General features: G+C 38.8%; 1 protein-coding gene across 3 annotated transcripts in view; it reads right to left on the reverse strand.

Annotated features, from left to right (window-relative positions):
- Positions 1-19,369, reverse strand: part of Rasa2 (RAS p21 protein activator 2) — a 194,616-nt gene that overhangs the window by 25,265 nt on the left and 149,982 nt on the right. For all 3 annotated transcript variants that reach the window (XM_085827928.1, XM_085827927.1, XM_085827929.1), the window contains 9 exons: positions 19,160-19,232; positions 16,250-16,326; positions 15,070-15,171; positions 10,653-10,809; positions 9,451-9,599; positions 8,730-8,844; positions 8,062-8,136; positions 7,394-7,517; positions 5,028-5,134 (listed from right to left, as the gene is read on the reverse strand). In XM_085827928.1, the coding sequence (XP_085684054.1) occupies positions 5,028-5,134; positions 7,394-7,517; positions 8,062-8,136; positions 8,730-8,844; positions 9,451-9,599; positions 10,653-10,809; positions 15,070-15,171; positions 16,250-16,326; positions 19,160-19,232 (979 nt within the window). The remainder of the gene's footprint in view (positions 1-5,027; positions 5,135-7,393; positions 7,518-8,061; positions 8,137-8,729; positions 8,845-9,450; positions 9,600-10,652; positions 10,810-15,069; positions 15,172-16,249; positions 16,327-19,159; positions 19,233-19,369) is intronic.

The following is a 19,369-nucleotide window of genomic DNA, read 5'->3' on the forward strand; positions in this document are numbered from 1 at the left end:
AACTTGGGTTGGGAGACAATGAAAGAAGTTGGTGGTGTAGGTCTATGATCTCAATTCCTTGGGAGGCTCAGACAGAAGGACTGCAAACTCAGGTCTGTTAAAAGTACAGAGAAAATCCAGTCCAGGCAACCAAATGAGACTGCTTTGCCTCAGTATAAAGTGTAAAGAGGGCTGGTAGAACAGCTCAGCGGTGGAATGCTTGCCTAGCATGCGTGACCTTTCAATTCCATTCTCAGTACCATTAAAAAAAAGTCAGAGATTAACACTTAATGACTTGTTCCCTTTGAAAAACATAGTGTGGTACTCATACACATAACATAAATAAATAAATCTTTAAAGAAAATACTAAAGACTTAGAAAAAAAGAAAAACATAATGTAATCAACTGTATCTAAGGGCTTTGTGTAGTCTTAAGACTGGATCACACTACAAATTTATTTACTATTGGAATATCAGAGATACCTACTTTTTTTCTACCTTAGAGGTGTTTCCAACTTTCTGTGCCCAGTCTACTTCTAAGCATATTCAAAGAACACGTAAGACTTCTGCAATCAGCTGCTCCCATCATGGGAGTGGAGGGAGAATACACATTCAGACCAGGAAATGGAGTCACCCACTGACAAGATCGTACCGGAAGGTAACTGTTTGGGTCTGTTATCCACGTTATCTTTCAGGTCTGTCTACCTGATAGTAGTGTAACTTACATTAAAGTACATATAATAAATGGACAGAACACAGTTCTCTCATCAGTCTTACTGACCTACATTTCTACATAACCAACTATCTTACCACAGTAAACAATATTATCAAAAGACATATCAAGGAAAATACAGTTATTATATAGTTAATACTGTTTTATCTTTCAGTATCTCATATTGAAAACAGGCAATGAATGTAGTGGGGAAGAAATGACCAAGAAATGAGGAAATCCGGAGAAGGAATATCTGGTATATGACCATTATGATATATCTGGTAAAAGTTATAAATTATGGTTATCTAAAAATGACTTCAGATGGAGCACCCAGGACTCTGTTCTACCTGTAAGAGAAGCCTACTACAGCTCTACCTGGGAAGAGAGTAACATTCTTTAGAAGTTCTGGGAACATTAAGTTTGAATTGAATTTCACAAGACTTCTCCATTTAAACTTGTTGGTTTGTTTGTTTTCTTGATTTTTTGAAACAAGGTTTCTCAGTGTAGCCCTGGCTGTCCTGGAACTCTTTCTGTAGACCATTCTGGCCCTGAACACAGATCTGCCTACCTCTGCCTCCTCAGTGCCGAAATTAAAGGTCACCACTGCCTGTTAAACTTGGTTTTTAAATTCAGTGTTTTAGGTTATTCTTTTCTTGAACTAGCAAGAGGGAACAGAGCTCATTTTATTCAGTGTCAGGTCACCACAGGCTGGCTTAGACCCATATAACCGTGGCTACTGTAGTATCATGTCACTTGGCTACTTTGACTCCTTACTATATACATGCAAACTGTAATAAAAATTTCCCATCACTGTATACCCAGGACTTTCCTCACCTGGCTTCCAGTACACAACTCAGCAAACACTATGTAAATTATTATTAAAGTCAACCAAAATGTTAAACTTTTTAATTCAAAGTAACTCAGCACACATTCTCTTGTTTTTCATTGGTGCCATTTGACTGTCTTTGGCCTACAAAAAAAACCAATGTCCCAAGTTTGCTGTTATCTTTCAAAAGAGTGGTTGCTCTGTTCTAATCTTACACTTTTGCTTAGAATCCTCTAGGATTCTGACCTGGAGGCAGCAAGCCCATTTTTCACGTGCCTGTCTCTTCCCCTGTATTTAAACCATGAATCTGTTTCTCCATTAAAAAAAGACTCACTTGATGAGTTCCTTCTCTCAACTATCATTTTTATTAATTAAACTGATCATGTGACTGTCTTAGACACTACCACATGCTTTGGATACACATATTAGGAAAAGGTCCTCCCTTGTTCTGGAGATCCTGGCAGTCTGTATGCAGAGATCTGTTATACACAGATGTTACTAACCAGAATAGAAAATGCCATGAGAGGGAGAGAGAGTGCACAGGGTATTACAGGTATATACAACAGACATAAAGCAAACCAATGGGTAAAAGAGGTCTTCAGCAGGAGGGCCTTCAAAGGGATAATCAAGGAAGAATGAGGGATATAATAAGAATCATCTAATTATTTTCCTTTATGAAATTTCAACATTGGTTTACAAAATCAATGTTTACATAATCTGTATTTAAAAAAACACACAACAATCACCAAGGAGGTTCAAGTGAAGGTGTCCTTTTTTTCTTTCTTACAGCACCAGGAATTGAATGTAGGGCCTCACAAATGCTTGGTAAATGACTGAACATTGAGCTCTAGTCCCAGCCCTTAGTACAGCTCATTATTTACATTATTTTAAAACTTTATTTTTTATCTGCATATGTGTATCTGTGTGTAGGTATGTGCACACAGGGTGCAAGTACCCAGAGCTCAGAAGAGGGGTTAGACCCTCTAGAGTAGGTGTTACTGATGGCTGTGAGCTGCCTGACATGGGTGCTGGGAATTGAAGTTAGGGCCTTAGAAAGAGCAGTATGCCTTCTTAACTGCTGAGCCATCAATCCAGCTCACCCTTTCTTCTTTTCTTTCTTTCTTAAGATTTATTTATTTTGTGTATGTGAGCACTGTTGCTGTTCTCAGACACACCAGAAGAGGGCATCAGATTTCATTACAGATGGTTGTGAGCCATCATGTGGTTGCTGGGAATTGAACTCAGGACCTCTGGAAGTACAGTTAATGCTCTCAACCGCTGAGCCAGCTCTCTAGCCCATGCCTCCATTTTTACTAATGTTTTCAAAAACAGTTTTTATACATGTGTATGCACACATCCCTTGACTCCTTGATTCTGTCAGCAAGCACTGCTCAGATCTCGTGCCCTTGCTATAATTATTTAGCTACCTGTTCTTTATTCTTTCTTGTCTACTCTAAAACATCTTCTATAATTAGTTTCTTAAAATTAAAAGGATTTCTAAACATAAAATTCAGTCGCATTTGATCAATTCTGCTCCTGCATTACCTTGTAACTTCCAGTACCTGATGAAGTCATCGCAGTCTGAGATTGCTCTGTATTCTCAGCCTGTACAGCAGTGCTTACTCATACTTTTTACTTGGTACTAATCATGTGCTAGCTTTAAATTGATGCAATAGTTCTACCTTAATAGAAGGCAGCTACGCTCATCCCTACAGCACCAATGTCAAATAATGTTGTCTCTATTCCCACTACTTCAAATTTTCTTTAAAATGAAGAATTATGGTTAAAGACTGGATGGAGATGCTGAGGTGGTAGGGATGGGGGCAAATAATAACAAAAAGAAAAGATGGAAACACTGTAATAAATAATAAAGTTGTGTGAAAAGTGACCTAAAAGTGTTTGTGTTAGAGGGATTTTCTTCAAATTCCATCTAGGAATTCCAAGTCTGAATACAAGCAGAGCCACAAGTGGAGAGGTGGGAGTTCTGTTTCTGTATAGAATGTTGCTGGCAAGCTCTCACTGCCCCAGGTCATTCCAGCTTTAGTTAACACAGCCACAGAAGGGTTCTCCATGAACAAAAGGATACAGGCTACACAGAACATCCATCTTCTGCCACTGCAGCATGGCTCTCAGCTAACACTGTGAGGCTATTTGGAGGGGAAGTGAACATTCAGAACCCAGTTTTGGCCCTAAGTTTTCCCTACACTGCACTACTAGATGGACCATGGGTACACTGAAGTAGGGAATGTCAATTAAGGCTGCATATGTCTCCAGCACTGAGCACTGTGACAGTGGTTGCTGTAAGATTTTCAACACCAGGACTGGAGAGATGGCTCAGCGGTTAAGAGCACTGACTACTCTTCCAGAGGTCCTGAGTTCAATTCCCAGCAACTACATGATGGCTCACAACCATCTGTAATGGTATCTGATGCCCTCTTCTGGTGTGTCTGAAGACAGCAACAGTGTACTCACATACATTAAATAAATAAATTAAAAAGAAAAAAGATTTTCACCACCAGTCTGCTTATAGGCTGTGGAGACTGAACTATTCCCATCTGAATCTAGAACAAACTGCAGGATCCAAATGCAATGTCTTAGTTATATGAGCCTAGAGAAGTTATTGCATGGTGATTTCCTTAATATGGGACTAATAAAATAATTTACTCCTACAGTGACTAGGAAGACCTAAGTGAGTTAAACATAGAAAGTGATTAAAATAAAGCTTAGAACAAAGTCATCACTAAATCTTTCTTATTCCATTATACAAATCAGCAGCTAAAAGCATCAAAAGTATATATAAAATATTTAGAACAGAGAAAGACTAAAGAGTGACTAAAAATATGCTATATGAAGGACTAGAAATAGGTTAAAAGACAAAGGAAACCTTAAAATATGAAGAGGTATATATTCAATTCAGATATAGATTTAGGTAACTGAACACTCTCATTTTAAGTCTCATCTTTTGATATAACTTAGGTGAACAGAAAGCAAAAGCACAAAGATACCAAGTAAGTCAGGTTCCTGAATACTTTTCAAATAAACTTCTTCATTTTCCTTCACATTTCTGAGATCTTAAAGTACTGCCATGATTAAACCACCGTAAACCAGGAGCGGTGGGTATGCCTGTACTCCTGGACTCTAGAGGCTGAGGCAGGAAGACTGTGAGTCAGGGTCCATCTGGGCTATGGAATAAGAGTCTGCCTCAGAATATAGAAATAAAAAAATAAACTGCTGTAATAAACCAGGAAAGGGTCGGCTAACAACCAGCCACAACTCCACCTACCACCCCAGCATCCCCAGCTCCCTGTAACTAAGGACCGCAGCCCGTGTGCAGCAGCGGAGAAAGGCCCTGAGGAGTGCTCCCCTCTGCTCATCAGCAGACATCAACTTAGCAGCATTCTGCCAACTGTGAAACGTCTTATCACCGAAAAACAAAAATGGCATATTTCTTCTTCAGTTTACAAAAAGTAAATAAAAATGGAACAAGGCTTTGAGAGGAGCAAACACTTACTGGATAATGAGGTCGCAAATGAAAAGCATGAGGTGAGAGTATCGCTACAGCAAAGAAACGAAGGAAGACAAAGCTGCTCACTGCAGAGTACTGAACATGAGGGTGATCTGCAGGGATAAAACGGGAAATGTCATGCAAACACACTGCTTATAAATCAAAGATGAGAAAGCAAAAGAAAATAAATCATGTAAACTATGTAGGAAAGGAAACTAACTTGTAAAAATTGAGTTGTGAAATGATTAGCTGACTGTGGCTAAACTAAGAGAAAAAAATGCTGTAACTTAAAATAACAAACGGAAAGCAAAGTTGCCATTTTTAAAGAAATACTTTTAATTTGAAAAATAGCTTCTTGATATAAAAGATTCTTGAAATTATTAAAAAAGAATAGTAATGTTAAAGCCCTATCTAGCACTACCTAGTGGCAACACTGAATACCAAAAAATAGCTTTCAGTTTTATATTTTTGTTTTAAATTCACCCTAAAAATCTTCATGGTGTCTAAGGCTATATTATGGTTAGTCCTGATTATTCAGTTCATTAGATGAAAAATGCCTACAAGACCAGTGAACCACCATTGGAGTATTTCTGTAAGAATGTTTCCAGAGCTGATTAGATCATGATCTGATCAACGTTCACCACACTGACGGATTCCAATTGCAATAGACTGTTGTATGAGGTGGTGGGGCTGTGGAAGCTGGAGGCTGATTAGAGGAAGCAGAGGACTTTGGATTTGTCTTTGAAGGGTGTATTTTGGCCCTGGCTCATTCCTCCCTCTCCCTCTCCCTGCCTCTTCACTGCCAGGAGACAAGCAGTCTCTGCTACAAGATGCCATAACAGCGTTTTGCCTTGTCTCAGGCCTGACTAAAGTAACAGAGCCTGTGGGTGTTGGACTGAGGCTTCTGAAACTATGAACCCACAATTACCTTTTATGTTGTTTCTCTCATGTACTTGTCACAAAAAGAAAAACCAACAATTTAAAGACTAAAAGCAATTAGGTAGAGACAGTACTTTTAAAGCTACCAATATTTCACATCACCTGCAGGTGAATTGAAAGCTACTTGTAGCAATGATCACTCATTGTCAGGACTTGTTTCAGACTGGAGTCAACAACTAACCCAACAATCAGATGCCAGAGAAAGGGGCAGTGAGGCAAAGAATCTCCGGATTTGACTTGGGGTTTAGTCTTACAAATCACTCAGTAGGGAACTGTCAAGCTGTCCATCATTATGACTGCTTGCCCTGCTAGCAGGGTAGCAGAGCTCCAGGTAGTAACAACTGAGACCTCAGTTTCATTGGCTAATCAATGGGTAATGGTTTCAAACATGTTAAGAGTAAAGGATAAGACAGACTAGCAAGCAGGCAAAGTGGTTACGATCTAGCTCACTATTTGAAGACAGAATCTAATTGCTACATCATCTTTATGTATGCAAAATCAAGTCTCTGCCTCCTTTATTGATTATGAAGACTAGATATATTTATTTAAAGCTAAATGTTTTATCTCTTTATTGTAATTAGCCAAGAGACCAAAACCTGAATTCATGTAGCAGTTAGTATTGGGCGAATTAAATAAAGGGACTGACAAATGCAAACATAATGAAATAACAAAATCTCGTTGGATGGCTAAGAAAGTTAGTTTACAGTCTTATTGCAGATAGATAAACCCGATTATTTGTAAATAGTTGCCTTGTCTGTGTTATGGGCAGATCTGCAATGAGTTTTGGCAAATTCATTTATGTAGCAGAAATGAACTAAAATTTTGAGTATTTCCAAGTGCTAACAATAAGAAGTAGATCTCATAACTTTATAAAGCCTTTCCAAGCAAAATCTTAATATAGCTATTTTTGCAAAACCTGAAGCAAGATGATTCCTAAAAGTCCTATGGATGGTGGGACAAGTATTTGTAAAGCCAAAGACTATTTCTGAAAAGACATCTCACCACAGACATCTTAGTATCTTCAAGCTGTCAAATCTAGGCAATTGTATAAAACTACCAATTACTACTGTTTGAAAATCGGCAACTGGAAAAAATAGCTGGTACACACAGGTTTATTCCACAATCTGTTAACTATATGACACATAAAGATTTCCTTACATATTATAGAAAACTTTACAGATGCAAACTGTCCCTTCTTAAAACTAATGATTTTGATTAGCTCTTTATATAGTTGCCTTTATATTGAAATAAAGTGAATTGCATGTTTTGAGATTCTAGAAAAAATAAATCATTAAATCTCACAAAGAAGCTAGCACCATTTTGAAAAACTCAGAAGACTGTACCTATGCACAAATATTTCATACAAACCAAATGAGCAGCATGGAGAAAAAGATAGAAAAAGAAAATGTGATTAAGTATAACAAGGCACTTACTAGGAAATTTCTTAGCAGCCATTTGCCTCAGAGAATAAAAAATATCACACATCACAGTGGGGCAGCTCACACTTGATCCTACAATCGTATTGAATACTTTGTCCACATAGTAGTACAGATTCTCCTGCAGGTTTTAACAAAGTAAACACTAAGATTCTGATTGTCACACAGCTTCAATATCTTCATGAGAACAAATAATGGGTATGAGACTTATTAGAGAAGGACTATCGAGTCTCCTGAAGTACTGCTTCTAGTCCCAACTCAGTTTAAAGGCCAATCAACATTAAGGTTAATTTATTAAGTTAAATTCAGACTTTCTAGACAAATGAATGAACACATGAGTAATTTCCACAAGAAGCACGGATTAAGAGTCTATGTGGAGGGGAGGGCAGAGAGATGGCTAAGTGGTTAAGAGCACTTATGTGCTTGCGGAGGACCCGGGTTTGATTTTAGCACCCACATTATGGTTTATAACCACCTCAACTCTATTCCCAGATGATTCAATGCCCTCTTCTGACTTCCACAGGTACCAGGCACACATATGGCACACTGACATACATGCAGACAAAACACTCATACATAGAAAATAAAATAAACCATTTATGGGAGACAGGTATCATATTAAGATCAAAATTAATGTAGATATAAACTATACTATATAATCATACCTTATTATTCTCTACATTATCTCCCTCTTTCAACTTAACAGGATCTATTTCACAGGATTTTGAGGACTCACATATCTGGAATACACAAGTATTTCTCAGTTACTCTTCTTTCCTAGGTGATTTAACAACATGAATATAATTCTTCTTCTTCTTCTGATTTTATAAAACATAAATCTAACAAAATGTAAAGCTCCCACCTGAAGATAACTAAAACAGTATAAACAATTTCCCAAAGAACTATATCAAAATCCTAGTAAAATAAAAATCTAACAAACAATAATGTAGATCAATGTATCTTGTGAGTAAGAATCCACAGAGGGCAAAGAAATTTACTTACAAAGTGTCTACACCTATTCCTCCAGTAGCCCATGAATGGACAGACCCTTTTAATTAACACATTACTTCTTGAAAGAGAAGCTCTACCACAGTGGCTCTCAGCCTTCCTACTGCTGGGGCCCTCTCCTACAGCTCCGCATGTTGGGGTGGCCCCTGCGTAAGGTTACTCTCTCTGTTACTTCATAACTGTATTTAGCTGTGGTTACGAATCATGACGTAAACATCTGACACGGAGACGCCTCAGATGATCTGTGAAAGGGCTTTTCAAGACATACAAGCTGAGAAGGCTGCTCTAGCTGGTCACAGGCTCTGCAGTGAGGTCTACTCAGTACCTCATCTAGAACAGGCTTCAGCGTGACTTTCAGGTAGTGCCCTCCCACTATCTTCATCATCTCAGTCAGACACTGGGTAGCCAGGGAGTTTCCTCTAAATATTGCGTTGGCATCTCTGAAATAGAAATAGACAAAAACCATTGACAGCAAAAAGAAGAAAAGTTTCAAACAGTAATAATTTGACTTTGAACATATACACAATTTTAGTAACTTTTACTACTAGCAGCAATGTTTGCTGCCATTAGAATTTCTAAACCTATCAAAACTATTTTATGAAAATGCTAAAAGTCATTTTGAAAAAGAAACTATGTTTATGAATGTAAAAAAATGTAGTGTGGGTATGTGTGCATAAAATGATGGTGTTGTCTTACTACGATGAAAATGGAAAGGCACTGACCGCTCTTCACAATGTCCTATGTGTGCCTACAAGTGTAACAACCGTGATAGAGAGCTGTTGCTGTGACATGTGAATCACTGCATCCAGGAGCAAAGATCAGTAATCGTAACAAAGGAAATGGCACCACTGAATTATACACATTTCTGCATAACTGGTTCTTACGGTCAAATTCTGTTTGGTAACTCTAAGAACTGTCTTTTGTTACTGACTAAGCAATTCTTTTTAACCTAGTGTATAGTAAACTTGGTCAATACAAAAGAACTGAGACTATAAAAACAATCTGGCAAATTGAGGTTTAAACATTTAATGAAATAGAGTTCTTACGGAGTATCCTTCAAGTCCAGCTCGGCCACCGCAGTGATAAAAGGGACAAGTTTATTGTGATGCAGCAACAGTCGTACAAGGGGCAAAACAGCATCCTTTTGATCTTGACATATTTCACCCAAAATATAAGCAGCTGAGGCGGATACTGGCTAGGATAAAGAAGGTAAAAACAAGGACAGAATCAAGGAACCATGGTTGCTTAATCACTAACCTGTGGGTGTAATTTAAGCACACTCATTAATTATAACTGATCAGAGGTAAAATAGTATTTAGTTTTCTAAATTATAATCAGAGATAAGATTTGAAGCACATATCAGTATTCAGGTTCAGAGAAATCAAATACACAGCACTCTGTAGGAGCTGACACTGAAATCTTTTATCATTTGCAGAGTTAATTTAGCCTTTTCATGTAAGATTTTTTTAATTTCTTTTTTTTATTAGATATTTTCATTTCAAATGAAATTTGCTAGTCTCCCCTCAGAAAACCCCCTATTCCCTCCCCCTTCCCTCTGCTTACCAACCCACTCAATCCCATTCCTGCCCTGGCATTCCCCTATACTGGGGCATAGAAACTTCACAGGACTTAGGGCCTCTCCTCCCATTGATGACTGACTAGGCCATCCTCTGCTACATGTGCAGCTAGAGCCATGAGTCTCAACATGTGTTTTCTTTGATTGGTGGCTTAGTTCCAAGGAGCTCTGGGGGTACTGGTTAGTTCATATTGATATTCTTCCTATGGGGCTACAAACCTCTTCAGCTCCTTGGATACTTTCTCTAGCTCCTTCACTGGGGACCCTGTGCTCAGTCCAATGGATGACTGTGAGTATCTACTTCTGTATTTGCCAGATACTGGCAGAGCCTCTCAGGAGAGAACTCTATCAGGCTCCTGTCAGCAAGCTCTTATTGGCATCTGTAATAGTGTCTGGGTTTGGTGGTTGTTGTTTATGGCATGGATCCCCAAGTGGGGCAGTCTGACAAAGTTCAGAGCAGAGACTGAAGGAACGACCATCCAGAGACTGCCCCACTTGGGGATCATATAAGATTTTTATAGTAGTTCCCAGAGCTGACCACACGGGCTCCTTCAACATGTGGACTGATGAAGCTGACCGGTTTTCTGGGTTTATCCCTTGAAGCTTTGTACCTATATACAAATCCAGAACAAATCACAAAACACTTGGGGAAAAAAAAGATTTTTAAAGTACCTGAACATCTGGTGATTTTAGCAGCAAAGCTTTCAACGGTCCATAGTAGTCTGATGGAAGCACGCAGTCTTCTGTGTAACAGAGAGTTAACAGAAGAGACCCCAGGTCATCGGTTTTAGATGATTTGTTTCCATTGTCTCTTGGCTGTAGCAAGTACCTAAAGTAAAAGTACAGCTGACTCACAGATGGTAGTGAGGTAACAAGCAAACGGGAGAAGTAGACAGCTGAGCTACTGAAGAAGAAACCACGGGCCAGACGGCAGCTCGTGGGCGGACTGTGTTCTCAGCACATTCAGCCCTCAGTGTGTCCACGAAATAAGAAGCACAGAGCAAGTGCTTACTGGCGAGGATGGGACCTGAATTAAGGCTGTCTGATTCTAGAGTATAAGTTGTTAACCACCATCAAGAGTCAACGCCTCTCTATAGTGTTCTACTACACTGTTGAGTAAACATACAGGCATAGTACAGGTGGGCATGTGGTCGTGTGTGCACTTGGGAGGCTAAAGCAGGAGATTATGACTCCCAGGCCACACAGAAACCCAGTTTCAATACAACAAATCAATGAATGAAAATATATACATGCATTTGCCTATGAATACAGAAAATACTCCCAGAATCTAGAGAACAGAGGCTGGCTCAGAAACAAGACCTAGGCAAGTGGCACTGGGGAAGGAGGCAGGATTCTCTTTTACATCTTTTTACCTAGGAATGGTATAATTCCTATTTTTTTTTTAAAAAAAAACTATTTAAAAATCAAATTATGTTCTATATTCTACACATGGCAAAATGAAAATTAGCTAATATCAACACAAAAAAGACAATGCTAACATCTGATCTAATTATCACCAATTAAAAAACAATGTTAAGGAGGTAAATCACTCCAAGTATGAAATGTGTGATGCTCTGAGTGCAGCTGGCTAGCACAAGACTGTAGTCCACTTCATTCTTCCAGGTTCCACCACCACCGAGAACCGACTCAAGCGACGCCTTTACTTCAATACCCAGAAGGCAAGTGGTGGAAACAGAGAACAATTCCTGCAGGCATTCACAGGCCGCACGCGCAAGGGACACACATAAAAGTAACATGTACGTAAGAGCAACAAAAGACATCTTAGAAAGCAAGGGAAAGTGGCCTGAGTCATCGTATTATAATCTGCAAATAAAATTAAATAGGAAGTAGGGCTGGAGAGATGATGCAGCAGTGGAGACCACTTGCTGCTTTTGTAGAGGACCCACATGGCTCACAACTATCTCTAATTCCTGCGGCAGGACATCTGACACCCTCTGATGACCCCCACAAGCACCAGGCATACATGCGGTACACAGACATACATATAGCAAAACACTCATATACATAAAATAGAAATCTTAAAAAAATTAAACCATCAAAAACCAGTTTTTAGACATACAATATAATAGGCAAATACTAATGGAAATTATTGGAAAAAAGAAAACAGAAAAACTTAAAGCAAGGTTACTACCTACTAGTAAGTTATTATGACCCTTTGCAATATCAACATTAGAAATAACTATGCCTGAATGGAAATGAGGTTTTGTGCAGTTATCTTTAATACCACTAGAGGATGCTACAGCTCTATAAGTGATAAAGGAGACCAAGATCTTGAATTAAAATGGCATTAATATTTTTATATTTTCATACAATGTACATTAATACATATAGATTAGCAGATTCTTCTCTTTTATGCTACATAAATTTTATTATTTATGCTTCTGACAGACTACTTTAAATTAAAATATTCATATTATTGGGGCCTAGAGAACTAGCTCAATGGTTGAGATCATAAACTCTTACAAAGAACTTGAGTTCAATTCTTAGCAACCAAAATCAGGTAGCCACAAATCACCTGTGACTCCAGCTCCAGAGGATTCAACGATTCTGACCTCAAAGACACCAGCACTCAAGAGCACATAAAATACTTATACTATTGATAGAAGAAATTGAAATAAAGTTACTTATTGTCTGTTAATATTCCAAGTTGGCCAAGGTAGAAAGTTTTGTCAAATTTGAAAGCATATGGAAAGACTGTGTCACACTGTGGGGGCAGGTCTGAGGCTCATTGTGGAGGCCCCTGGGAGACACAACAACTCATTTTTCTTCTGTACTAAAGGTATGGTATGTTATTTTCAAGACTTAAAAACTGAGTTCAGGAATTTTCATGGAGAAGGGAGGAAATATGACATGGGGGCAGGGGAGGCAAGCGGTAATACACTTTTCTCAACAATTAAGTCATTTTTCTCCTTCTCTGGATGCATTTAGAAATTAAAACACACAAAATGTTTTTAGAGAGACTAATACATTTAGATTTGCATTGGAAGAGTTAAAAAATAAAATTTGAAAATCAGTCTAAAATAGAGTCTAAGTGAGGCTATGGGATAGCAAAATCCCAATGAGGACTGTCTGGTGGCAGGCTCCTTTAAAGGCAAGTGAGACCAAAGAGAAACATCTAAGTCCTACGTCAGCTGGAGTGATGCACAGCTTAGATCTCAGCACTTAGAAGGCAAAGACAGGTGGATCTCTGAGTTCAAGGACAGTCTGGTCCTCATAGTAAGATCTAGGCCAGTCAAGGTTAAATAGTTAGATTCTGTCTCAGAAACTAAAACAATAAAAACCAAACAACAAAAACCCAACCCCTGAACAGTCAACACCAACTCCTCTTCTAGGCAGCTGAGTTCTAAAGAATGGTTCTTATGTTAACATCCCAGTGTGTACAGACCACGTTATTTAAATTCATTTACTCATCAACAGACATTTTGCTATTAAAGGGTGAAATCCTATCACTTATGGTAACCCATCTGGAACTGGAGGTCATTTTATCATGTGAAATAAGGCACAGAAAGACAAAGACCACAAGTTCTTATTCCTTTGTGAAAACTAAAGTTGATCCACATAAAAACAAAGACTATAAGTTGCTAGAGGCAGGAGGGGAGACCGTCAGAGAAAGGTATTATTATTAGAACGGGCTTTCAGTGCAGCGTGGGAGTAGCAGCTCTCCTGTTTATAATCCAACAGGTTCACTATGGTCTGTAACAACTGATGTCACAGTTCAGCACACTTTAATTCTCCAGGATCCAACATGGAAATGGTATTTGAGAGATGGAAATGCTGACTATACTGATTTGATCATTACACAGAATATACAAGTGAATATTATACTTACTTAATAAGCAGGCACAAATATTACATTTCATTTTAAAAAGTGGCCTTTAAAGGGAAGAGACAGAGGTCAGAGAAATGGCTCAGCTGCTAAAGTGCTTGCTCTGCAGAGCATGAGAATCCGAGTTTAGGTTCCCAGCACCTATGTAAAAGCTGGGTTTAGTGGTGGGCACATCTGTAATCCTTGCACCAGGCAGGTAACGACAGGCAGAGTCCCTGGAGCTCAGTGCCACCCAGCCCAGCTAATCAGTGAGCTCCTGGTTCTGAAGTCCTCTCTCCAGAAACTGAGAGTGACTGATGAACATATCCAGTGTCAAGCTCTGTTCTCTACGTGCGCGTGAGTGTATGTATACCTACAACCTCACAAAGCAGCATCAACAAGCACCAACAACTGAGAAAGCATGATCCTACATACCAATCAATCTAGGAAGAAACATGGGCTCAGACACATGAAGAGACAGAAAACACTAGTTTTTAAGGGCTATAGCCGACAAAAAGTTTCACATTGAAATAAGTATGAATTTAATGTCAAACATTAAGGTTATTAACATTAACGTTATTAATTCAGTATCACTATTAGAGCCATGAAAAGGCCAAATGACATTATAGTCAATACCCTACACTCAGAAAACACATCAAGGTTATCTGCATTTGCAAATGAGTGATAATTGAAAATCATACACTGCCCCCGCCACTGCTGTGCCTTCTCAACAAGCCCTCTGCTTTCTACCCACAATTCTTTGACCAAAAAGCATCCAAACTGCAGATGATGACATGTGATCAAGCATCAATGAGTGGTTCATTCGATGTCTTAATGTTTCTCATTTCTTAGATTTAAGACTTTAATTTTAGTGTGTGTGTGTTTGTGTGTGTCCATGTACAGGTGCTCATCAAGACCAGAGAGAGCAGTGGGCTCCTTAGTCCTAAAGTTAAAGCCTTTTTTTGAGTGCTCTGAGGTAGGTGCTAGGATCTGAAACCCCGTCCAAACAGAGCAGAGAGTTCAGCTATTTCTACAGTCCCAAGATTTTATTCTTAAACAGAAAAATATTCCTAGATAACTAAATTCTTTATCTCAGTATCACAGATCAAGTGATACAACTATTAAAGGACTTATTTTTCCTCTAATAACAAATTCATAACCAAATTAATCTCAGTAACTTTTGACTGATTTCCAGCAAGCGTGTATTTATATTCTTTATTAAAGAGAATTAAATTGGGTTCATTAGAGTGTCTGTCGTCTTACCAGGCTTGATGAAAGGAATCACTTCTTAACACATTGACAGGAACCTTAATCTCCCCCAGGAAAACATCTTGGACTAGGTTTTCATTATTCCACAAGTCAATCCTGAAAATTGAAAACCTAGCTTTAATTTTGGCAAACCACACTGAGTAGTTTCAAGTGATTTTGATTTGTACTGTATTTTTACATGCTTTTAAAAGACAGGTTAGATTAGCATTGTCATATAATGCATTATCTAGACATTGAAAGCAAATTACTACAGTAATTTTTATTGAAAAAAAATCATGATTTAAATTGTAATTTACATCCTTATTAACTAGTTTTGGGGGAGGGTTGCATGCCACTGTGCACAGTGGAGGTCAGAGACAATTTACAGGAGTTGGCACTTTCCTTCCGTTGTGTGGGTCCAAGGAATACAACTCAGGAAGACTTGTTTGGCAGCAAGTGCTTTCCCACCTAGGCCAGCTTCCTGGCCAAATTCTAAACAGTATAAAAGGAGAAACTAAGTCTGAAAGTCTAGGGTTGGTTTTTTTGTTTGTTTTTAGTTTGTAGCATTAGGACAAAAGGGTTACTTTACTGAATTGAGAAAACAAAACAAGACCACACTTTTTCTTTGATGATAAATCAATGTTATTAATTAATACATAAAGATCGGTAATTTAGAAAAATATTGCCTAACAATGTGAACACATGATTAATATGCCTTTTAGACAACACACTGTTAACACCACACCTACACATGCATTTGCAAAAGTTTCCTTTCCAAAACAGCATAGATATTTAAGGCCTAGGAAATATCACAAACTTCAAACACATGCACCTGTGCGGTTATCGCCTTACCTCACTGAAATTTCTGATAGTCAGCAGATATGTTAAGAAGAATAAAAAAATTATTTCTAAATTGGATTAAATATAATCAGTCTTCCATTCATTATACTATAACCCAGGTAGTGAAGGAGCAATTAAATCAGGGAAAATGAAAACAGACTAGGTGAGATTAGGCTGTCTTTGCTCACGCAAGAAAACTACTTGGTATTTCTGAAAAGAATCCGATTTTGAAAGGCTAAGTGGATTAAGTTAGATGCCTGTTCATCTAAGTTTCATCGATCAGCTTGCTATAAAGAGCTCTATGGAGGTTTGCATGGAGAAAAGCCATTCTCTAGCACGACAGGACGGCACTGACCTGATCTCCAGCTTCTCAATGTCCTCCTCCTCCACCTGGAACTGGGACTTCCTGGTGTAACTGCTGGATCTGGTTACCTACAAATGAAGGATTTCAGTAAAGACTGTTTAAAATATCTTTCCTTCATGAGTTCAAAAATGACCATCCCCAAAATATTCAATTACAAATATAAAGAGTCAAGTGTGAATGTAATTTCCAAAGCATGGGAAATGTACCAACTATGCACCAGAAGGTAAGAAAGTCTGGCATAAAAATCAGAGGCCTCCTTGCCTCCACACTGTCAGTTCTACTTAGAGCCACATCTGGTTCCCTGGTTACAACGCTCTGTCTGCACGGGTCACACCTACTCATATTTCCTTCTCACAGTTTTTACTGAAAATATCAAGGCCACTGGGCAGGAACTTCCTCAACTGCCACCAAGCTAAGCATCCACTTCCCTCCCACCCTCAGGACCTCTGACGAGGTGATGGTTCTAAGGTTACCTCCCCAAGCCTGCTCCTTTCACCACAGTATTAACAAGCATGTGTTATAAGTGTTTGGTTTACTTTAAGTCCAGCTGTCTTTACTAGTCTGATCACTTCTTTCTAGTCTAAGATTGTCAGTGTCCTTGGCCTCTCTCTCTTCTTTCTTCTCTCCTTTCCTCCCTCCCCCGACCCCCGCCCTAGTCCTAGACGAGTTCTTTGCATTTGGTTTACCTGTGGGCTAGCCTGCTACCTCTTGCTCTCTGTTCTTCCTTGGAATTGCACAGGTGGTTCTCCAAGGTTGTTTTATTTTGTTCTAAAAGTAACTTAAAGCCGCACCATGTTGTCTGGCTTACACAGTGCTATCACATCTCTGGACTCATCAGACTGTTGCTTTGAGGCAGGCAGAGCTAGATTTATTCCCCTCACTTTAAAAATGAGGAAGCGACAGTACAAACTTCATCAGCACGTCTGAAGCGGAGTGGTTAGTGAGCACCAGAGCTGACTGGTTTTCTCCTCTGCTGCATCTCTTCACTGTTGGCTCCCCTGACTCTGTAACAAATCCTGTATTGTAATCCATAGTTATCACCTACCATGTTTCAGTCATGAACTGTCCTGCTAGCAAATCGATTTGTTTTTTGAGATAAGGTGGCCTGAGACTGGCCTTGAAGCTCTGCTCTTCCTGCCTACACCTCTCAAGGACTGGGATGACAGGCATGTACCACATCTGACGCCTGGTGGAGGAATTTTACACAGATCCATGGATGCTTTTGATTTCTTTCTCCCTTTTCTTCCACAATCAGTTATCTCGACTTCTGCCCCCTCTCAGCTCTTTGAACACTGAAAACGTAAGTCTCTAGGTACCTGCTAACAGATTGTGGTTACTTCTTTCTAGTTTAATGGCTAAAGTTAAAGCACCGCCGGACAGGCAATGGAAGGTTTCATTTACCAGTTTATTCCATCTTTCTACTTTTTTCTGGTTACTTTACCAAACTTAGTTAAATCTTTACTTGATGTTCTCTGGATATAACTTTCAGTTTTTCTGTTTCTGTGCCCAAAGTGTTCTATCTCTGTAATATTATTTCTGTTCTTGCAAAAATCTAGTTTTGGACTGTTTTAACCCTGAGCTCGAGAGAGGGTGTTACACATTATAGCTGTGTATATGCACCTGTGTGTGCTTTCTTATGTCTTGCTCTGGTTGTACTGAACATGCCTGTCTGTACAACCAAGCTAACAAAGGACTAGATGAATAAACAGTTTAAGGCCTGAGAGGTAAATTGGTAAGGCAAGCATTTCTGACTCAGCTTTCAGAAAGTTACCTGCTGGCTACAGGTTCTTCCTAAGCAGCAAGTTCCAGGCCACCTGAGGTGTGAACTATATGCAGTGAGTGACTTTGAACAGGAGCTCTTAAAATTGTCATCTTCTTCTCATTCTCATGGTTAGACATAAGAATCGTTAATAAATGGAGAAAGCGGCACCAAGTCCTCAGCCAGGAAAGGAAGCCTCCTGACTCGGTAGGTTTTTCTTGTCCCCCACCCCACCCCCAGTTTCCTATGTCACCTTTGGCATTTTCTTCAGCTCATGCTCCTTGTTATTAAAGAACAACAATCAGGCATGAGTAGGAGTACTTTGGTGCCCTCTCCAAAACAGAGGAAAAAACAAAATAAAAACTTCAAGATGTAATTACTCACTTTTACAACCTGTTCTCATATCTTAATATCAATTGCAACTTGTTCTGTTATTACAACCTTTTAGATATTTTGATTTTTAGTTTTTCTATAGTCTTCAATTAATATGAAAAAGGACTAAATACTTTAAAGAATGCCAAAGCACTTTATTTGGGGCAATTTCAAAGCAGCTGAAGATGCAAGCTTGGTGGTCCAGTGGTTAGGATTCACTCAAGGCAGCTGGAGATCTGCATGAACAAGCTACATCTACAGAGTAAATTAGATTTAGAGAACTTAATGGTAAAAAGGCCTAATCGTAAAGTGTTTCAAACTCTCAAAGTAGTCTCATATTTGGTAGATTTGCTACTGTCCTTTCTTCCTTATAAAATCACCCTTCTACAGGGTATGGAAGGCAGGGTTTACATTTAATTGATCATTAATGTCAACTGGGAAAAGGTTTCAGATCTTCTGAATGGTAATATTTAAATTCCTATAGGTTTTCCAACAGTCTGCTCAGAAGTCACTATGTGTCAGGTAGACTGGAAAGTGTTGGGAGGCTCTCAAGGGAGCTGTGACAATGTGACTACATGGTAGGGGCTCTAGCCCTCCCCACTTCCAAACCAAGCAGAGCTGCATGTGTGATATTATAGTTCTACTGCTCTCTGGATAGAGATTATTAGCTGCATTAATTAATAAAACAATTTTGATGGTTATAGTTTACAAAATTAAATCAACTAGAATTATATATCAAACATTAACATTTATATAAAACAAGAAATTACCTCAAAATAGAAGACTTCATTGAACTGCGGATTGCTTGTTTTCTTCTTTACTTTTGTCTTCTTTTGGTCATTCCTGTTCCAATGTAGTAGAGTTATACCTTGTAGAACTTAATAGTACACAATTATAAAACAAGCTATTCCCAACTAGGATGTCTAACCTCTGCCTACGTTTTAGGACAACTGAGAGAAGACAATAATTTACATATTATG

The sequence above is a fragment of the Mus caroli genome, unplaced genomic scaffold (genome assembly GCF_978045245.1).
Source record: "Mus caroli unplaced genomic scaffold, Mus_caroli_1 scaffold_11, whole genome shotgun sequence".
In the NCBI taxonomy this organism is placed as follows: domain Eukaryota; kingdom Metazoa; phylum Chordata; class Mammalia; order Rodentia; family Muridae; genus Mus; species Mus caroli.